The sequence below is a fragment of the Mixophyes fleayi genome, chromosome 11 (genome assembly GCF_038048845.1).
Source record: "Mixophyes fleayi isolate aMixFle1 chromosome 11, aMixFle1.hap1, whole genome shotgun sequence".
NCBI classification, from domain to species: Eukaryota; Metazoa; Chordata; class Amphibia; order Anura; family Limnodynastidae; genus Mixophyes; species Mixophyes fleayi.
In genome coordinates this window covers 13,381,800-13,389,576 of record NC_134412.1, presented here as the reverse complement: position 1 = coordinate 13,389,576, position 7,777 = coordinate 13,381,800, and the positions used below count along the sequence as shown (strand labels likewise).

General features: G+C 40.7%; 1 protein-coding gene across 2 annotated transcripts in view; it reads left to right on the top strand.

Moving 5' to 3' along the window:
- The first annotated feature begins 1,653 nt into the window (after positions 1–1,653).
- The window catches only part of LOC142107749 (interferon-inducible GTPase 5-like), a 54,975-nt gene continuing 48,851 nt past the window's right edge, over positions 1,654–7,777 (top strand). The window contains exon 1 of one of the 2 annotated variants that reach the window (XM_075191344.1): positions 1,654–1,740. In XM_075191344.1, coding sequence (XP_075047445.1) covers positions 1,713–1,740 — 28 coding nt within the window. In that variant the 5' untranslated portion in view covers positions 1,654–1,712. The remainder of the gene's footprint in view (positions 1,741–7,777) is intronic. The other variant, XM_075191345.1, reaches the window with a different exon arrangement.

Genomic DNA, 7,777 nt, shown 5'->3' with positions numbered 1-7,777 from the left:
TACTGCCAGTTCATGTGTATTTTCACTTGCACACTGTTCCCACATCCAACACCTGTCACATTGTATTGCACCAACACACCTGTTGATTGTTGCTTTGTTCTAAAAAAAAAAGGAGGATGTAGATGTATGCTATGTGTGGTTGGTGGAAGTGACATCACTGCCATCCACTTGTTAATCTGGAACTGCTGGCTGACAGGAAATACCTGGCAGCCATATTCAGTTCTCAGTATATATTACACAGTACAGACATGTTCTCACATTTCTCCAGCCTGTTCTTCTTGATTTGAACTCAGACAGTTCTGCAGTCACAACCCGAAATTGGGGCCAGCAAGAGGCAGCGCCGCATGTACTCCCAGATTAACAGTTGCATGTTTTTTCCATATATATTGGTTTGCAATAGATCTTAGGCAGGCTATTATCCAAGCAGCATTAAGAGATTCTATTTGTGTGCTACATGAAAAAAGAGTCAGTATTTAACTTGTGTGAAAAACAGAAAACTAATTTTCACCCCTTGCATTGTAACATGGTTTTGTCCAGGAGACTTAAATAAGAAATTTCTTAATTAATACCCCATTCATACTGCACCAAAATTCCGGGTTTTTGCCGGGGCGAGCTCAAACGACCCGGGTCTTGGTGCAATATGAATGATACAAGTCAAAAATCCCGGGTCTAAAAACCCGGGTCTTCAACCCGGGATTTATCGAGGGGTATGCACAGAAAACAAGCTGATTGGCTGTCTGCCTGTCTCTGGAGGATGATGTCATCGGTGGGAGCCCGTGGAAGATTCGAGAAGGAGTTTAGGAGAGATAGTGGAGTGCAGATCAAGCAGATCAAACAATCTCCACCCACTTTTGCATCATCTTTATGCGTCAAAAAACCAGTCACCTTTCAATGACATCACCATTTTTCAGCCAATGAAAACTGCTCTGGTGATGACTCCCACAAATTGCCAGGGCACAGACTTGTGCAGTATGAATGGGGTCAACCCGGGAAATTCCCGGGTCCGAGGTGCAGTATGAATGGTGTTTCTGAGCTGGGACGCTCCGAGCCCCGGCAAAAACCCGGCTTGAAAAACCCGGGATATTGCCGGGGCGGCAGTATGAAAGCGGTATTAAGTACCTTAATGAATCAGGTCCCTAGTCTTTTTCTTTTCAGGGGCCTGACTTCAGCCAGATATAAGGCAAGTAACCTTTTGTAAATGAGTTTCACTAAAGATATTCTGCCCAAAACTGAATTTTCCATTGTAGGTATAATTATCCTTTAATTAATTTGAAACTTTCTAGCTTGTAAATGACTGCAAATACTTCTAAAGATTTTTCTATATGACTGCTTGGTGTAACCATCTCAGATCCCAGCTTATAGGCTCTTCTATAGCTCCTACAAACGGCTTCTCAGTGAATAACGACAGCAGTGTCAGGAAAGGTGGGTCACTAAACTTATCCTGCCAGGATGCAATGTATGTTGTTGTTGTTGCAGTCATGTTTTTAATGAACAAATCCTTATGTGACATTTAAACCTAGATAAGTAACATTTTTTCAGTAAAATTCAACTTTTTTTTTTTTACTGGAAAAATAGCTGGAACTAGTCCAATGCTGCACTTCAAACATGGATGCTATCAGTAACACAAATGCTTCCCTCTCTCTTCCTGTGAAAACGAAACTTATTTTAGAGTATGTTAACTAAGAAAGCTTCAAAAAGATCCAGACAGATGAATGCAGCCAGAGAGTAAAGTCCTGAAAGGTAAAGTCTTTCTATTTTATTTGTTATAAGTGGGAGAACCTTGTGCAGTGAGTGAGGAAGAGTTATGGGGAGGTTCAGATTAATATCTCACAAACATAAACTTTTATTGAATTTTCAGAGAAACACCAATTTAGTGGCACGTGATAAAATTAAGATACTCTGCACCTTCTCCAGTGAAGTGAAATTGGAAGGTACAAAATGCATCAAATTGTAATTATAGGAAGATATTTCTACCAGCAAAGCATGGTAGAAACACCCCTAATAATGCACCCTCACCATTTCTTTATATAATTTAAATACATTCATGCTACAAAATGAAATTTTGAATTTGCAAAAAAATAACAAGCAAGGTCCTCATTGGAACTAAAACCTTATATAGGGCCAGTCTAGTCTACTCCTTTGCGTCTGCTACCAGATAGTTCTGCAAAATGATGTGCTCTTATTAGATGTGACACGCTGCAAACTTGTGAATATATATCACTGACAGTTACGATTCACACAAACTAAACTGTCAGATCTCCTGGGAGAATAAACTAATGTGATATGATTTAGATTTAAACAGCCGAGTCGCTTCTTATTAGAACTGACACGATGCAAACTTGTGGATATATTTCACTGACAACTAAGGTATACACTTACTAATCTGTCAGATCTCGTGTGAGAATAAAGTTATGTGACTCAACTTACATTTAGATATGAGGTAGTGTGTGCCTGCATTAGATACTTATAATAACTCACATTTATTTAGTACAATAATTAAAGTAGGTAATATAAGAACAGACATATTACATATACGAGCTCAGCAATTATGGCACTCAGCTGCGCTCTATAACTGATCTAGTAGCTGTTGTACATTAGCAGCACTTAAGGGACTATATATGTGATTGAGCTGAATTACTCATTGATTTAGCATGTTATTGGTACTAATAACACTGAATAGACGAGACCACTCATATTATACACGATATTCCTTTCCTTGTTTTCGTTTCATAGCAACAAAATGAAATTCATGCTTCTCTGTGAATTGATACTATGTAGTTGTGGTTTATCATTGGATGTAAGAAGCTGCAAATTTGTGAACATATTCTCTTGACCGCTGCAGTATATGTAATCTGTGCTATTTGATCCTGTGTGTTGAGAACACAATGTGGCATGAAATAGATGTATTAGAACACAAGGTAGCAGATACTCATATTAGAAAACTATAATTATAAATATCCATTTAAAACAGTGATCCTAGAAGCTACAGAACAGCAGAAATAATACACTTATAAGCTCGCTCAATATATATTGTGATATTACAGCATTTATCTGAGCTTAAATACTGATCCAGCACATTGCCTATGTACTCACAGCGCTGAATCTAATTTGTCACAGTATGCTGCCAAAATACCAATAGCATCAAAGAGATAGAGTAGATCACTCACATTATTGAGCTGTCACAAGATCTATATTATACATATATTTATGTGAAGTTATACCAGCTGATCTGATTGAAAGTCACTATGACGAGACACAGTGGTATAATACATTGCTGATTACTGGAGGCTGAGTCCTATTACTAATACCGCTTTCATACTGCCGCCCCGGCAATATCCCGGGTTTTTCAAGCCGGGTTTTTGCCGGGGCTCGGAGCGTCCCAGCTCAGAAACACCATTCATACTGCACCTCGGACCCGGGAATTTCCCGGGTTGACCCCATTCATACTGCACAAGTCTGTGCCCTGGCAATTTGTGGGAGTCATCACCAGAGCAGTTCTCGAATCTTCCACGGGCTCCCACCGATGACTTCATCCTCCAGAGACAGGCAGACAGCCAATCAGGGCCGTCTTTCCCATTGGGCACAATGGGCAGGTGCCCGGGGGCCCTGCAGCCCAGGGGGGCCCATCGGAGGCAGCAAAAAAAAAAAAAAAAAAACTGAAAAAAAAAGAATACAATACTTACCTTGCGGTCAGCTGGCGATCCGGCTCCCTCCCTGGTCTCCTCCTCCGTGCTGCACTCGCAGTGCATGTCGGGCGTGATGTCATAACGCCGCCCGACATCCATTGCGGAGCGCGACTGAGGAGAAGACCAGGGAGGGAACCGGATCGCCCGCTGACCGCAAGGTAAGTATTGTCTTCTTTTTTTTTCAGGGTTTTTTTTTTTTTTTGCTGCCTCCGATGGGCCCCCCTGGGCTGCAGGGCCCATATATATAATCTTTTTTTTTTTTAATATATATATATATATATATATATATATATATATATATATGTATATATAGGGGCCCCGGTGCACTGCTTTGCCCGGGGGCCCAAAATGTTGTTAAGAGGGCCCTGCAGCCAATCAGCTTGTTTTCTGTGCAACCCGGGTTGAAAAACCTGGGTTGCACCATTCATAGTGCAGGCAACACGGGTCCGACCCGGGAATTACCCCTCGATAAATCCCGGGTTGAAGACCCGGGTTTTTAGACCCGGGATTTTTGACTTGTACCATTCATACTGCACCAAGACCCAGGTCGTTTGAGCTCGCCCCGGCAAAAGCCCGGGATTTTGGTGCAGTATGAATGGGGTATTACTCAGTATGTTGCCAAACAATAATAGCAACTGATAGACAGTTCTCATGTAAATAGGCACACACCACATAGATAGAGTGACATGGGATGTTCAGATCACTCACATTTTTGAATGGTTATGAGATCTACGTGTTAATATAACGTTAAATTATCAATATCAAGATCCATAAGTTGAAAACTTATCATTTTTAAATTCATATTTTTTGTTATAGAGATATGTATATAGGAGACAATAATATATTAATATAGGAGATCACCTACTGTGCTTCCCCTACTATTCTTACATATTTTATATTTTGCTTTTCGTTCTTAGTTTCATATATTAAAAATAAAAGTTACATTTTATTTGAGTGAGGTTTTTTTTTATTATTATTATTTACTATCTGTGTGTTATAAGATTAAACCTTTTTCTGTTCCTTTTTCACTCACATGACAAAATCTATTAAACCAAACTGATAGTGAGTGTGTGCCTCTCACAAGTAGTCTTCTTTATGTAAAGGTAATCTTTCCACCAGCAGGGCTTACCACCGGTAATAGCAGCATTATCGCCAGCAGTAACCCTTAGAAACAAGAAAAAGCCGTATTGACGTATTAAAGGGCTTGTCCCTCAGTGTATGCAAAATCTGCAATAAAGAATACCTGGCCAGCAGTGTCTCAAAACCCCATTAGCGCATACACTATTAGGGTTTTGGGCATGATGAATAAGACCTATACCGTACCAAAAAAGTTTACTATTGAGATATTAAACACAAATGATAAAAATCCAAAAATTGTTCTTACCTGCTATCCTTAGGTTGAACTATGCGGCGTTCGACACGGTTGTGGAACTTTTCGTCCATGTCACCTTCGATCGGCACTCACCAACACTGGTTCTGCCTGCTAGAAAAGGAGGAAGGAAGGGCATGAATGGGGGGAGAAGTGGAAGATAGGGGGGAACAAAGGGAGACATACGCACAAACGGGGAGAAATGAAGGGACAGACACCCATAAATTATAGACAGACAACAACTAGTTGGATTTGGTACAGAGAAAAACGCATTGTGAGATATAGACAGATGGTGAGAAATTGGTACACATTCCAAATTGGAGACAAAGGTACACATAGGAGAGGGAAACAGAGATGCAGAGACATAGCTAAACATTTTAGCATCCTGGGAAAGACAGAACACTGGTGACCCTCCCACACCCCTTTCCTTCCTGCACACTAACGTGAATGCACCGCCAACGAGGACATTCTTACCTGGTGCTGCTGCCGGTGTCTTAAGCTCAGTTGCAGCTTAGCTGGGTCCTGGAATGTTGGGTCCCTGTTTGAAAAAGAGATCATTATTTTTCACCCTAACCCGAACCAGCCCGACATTAAATCATTCGCTTTTCTTGTTTAATAAATAGGCCTCCATGCACCCAATCAGCCCCAGAATTTAATTAATAGCATTCACATTTAACAACATGCTCATTTTCCACCCATATAACTCCAACATTAAAATAAATAGCACCTGCACTTAATAATTTGACCTCCTTACCTCCAACTAGCCCCAACATTAACGTAATAGCTTTTACATTTAATAAACCAACCAATTTCTCCCCAACCCGCCCAACATTAAATTGATAACATTACCATTTATTCTGTGCCTTTGTTATTTAATAAAATGCTACTATATTTCAGTGTATGTAAAAATAGATGGAATAGCTAAATAGAAATGTAACAAATATACACTCTTCACTAGGGGTGAGCGGGTTCGGATTTTTGAAATCCGAACACCCCCGAACAGTGCCGATCCGAGCCCGGATCCGAGCACTGTTCGGGGATTCCCGCCCGACGCAAAACTCAGAACGAGGCAAAACATCATCATCCCGCCGTCGGATCTCGCGAGATCTGGATTCATATTATTCCCCGCTTCCCGCCGCCATCTTCACTCGGGCATTGGAGAGGGAAGAGGGAGGGTGTGTGGTGGTGTCCTCTGTCCTGCTCAGTCCAGTGGTGCTGTCTGGTGCTCTGTCCTGTTTGTGCCGCCCACTTGTGTCGCTTAGCTTAGTCATCCAGCTACCTCGGTGCAACCTTTTGGCCTAAAAACAATATTGTGAGGTGTGAGGTGTTCAGAATAGACTGGAAATGAGTGGAAATGAATGTTATTGAGGTTAATAATAGCGTAGGAGTGAAAAAAAGCCAAAAATCTGGATTTTAGCAGTTTTTATGCTTTTTAAAAAAAAAAACAGAACCCAAAACCTTGAGGGGGGTGTTTTGGCAAAACCCATTAGAACCCAAAACCTGAAGGTAATCAGAACCCAAAACCCAAAACGCGAAAAGTGGCCGGTGCACATCCCTACTCGTCACTGCATAAAACATATAAAATAAATTCTGCACTCAGCATAGAAGCATCTATAGGAAACAAGGGTGCACGAGGTGTGTGTGATCACCTGTAATTTGTACAAATGTTATTTGATCACCTGTTATTTTATATGTTTAAACCTTTAGGATTCTCCCATAACAATAAACATGTTTAAGGACTTTTAAAATACCAACATCTGTCTAAACAGGAATGATTGGTTCCAAATTAAACAATATACATTAAACCTGCCAATTGCATCAAAGTGATCTCTTATTTAAACCCTACAAGAAACTAGATGTAATCAGTATACATAATGCTATATAAATGGGCTGAGCTTCACTTGCATTTTTCTTCACAAGAGTGAGGAAACTCCCAATATACAGACACTGCAAAATAGACATGAAAAGAATAACTAGATAACAGGGGACCTAGAGACAAGGGCTGCTCATTAATTCTGAGGTCAGGAGCACAACCTAAAAAAAAATGTATTGAAGGATTTTTGTAAATGTGACAGAAAATAATTAGCAGACATAAGCTTTAATGGCACCTAAAATCCAAAATTACAAAACTTAATTTTTTTCAGATATGAACCATGAAGGTAAAACATATTTGGGGTCAATTGAAAAGCGCACTCAAGATACAATGCTCCCATGCATCTCATTGGGTCTCTCAGCCCACAAGAAGCTGCATGTGTCTCCTTTGTACTTGGGAGCCTCCTCTAGCTCAAATGGCATCTCTATAAATGGGGAGGTGGAAAAAAGGTGCACTCTGCAAATGTGTAAACATCACATTAACCACAAACCTCCTATCCATTGCTAATGGTGAATGGGATGTACACCTATTTATGTAGTGTATCTTGCATAAATTCGCTTTGTGCATGTTCAGAAAGTGGGCACACGCATTTGAACCTATGCAGACTTGTGAATATCCGGCACTTACACTTGCCTGTGCCTGTAGCGGCAGGACGGGGGAGGTTGGCCCGTTCCAATGCTGGCCGAGTACAGTAAGGTGTGTCTACACGAATTCGGCTCTGCATATTGGTGGAAATATGGTTTTCTGTGCTGTTTTCAAAATAGTAATTTACTCACATATTGCCTCAAACTCTGCATCAGCCCCAGATACTTTATTACGTGTCACATTTGGGCAGGGCCGTCTTGCCCA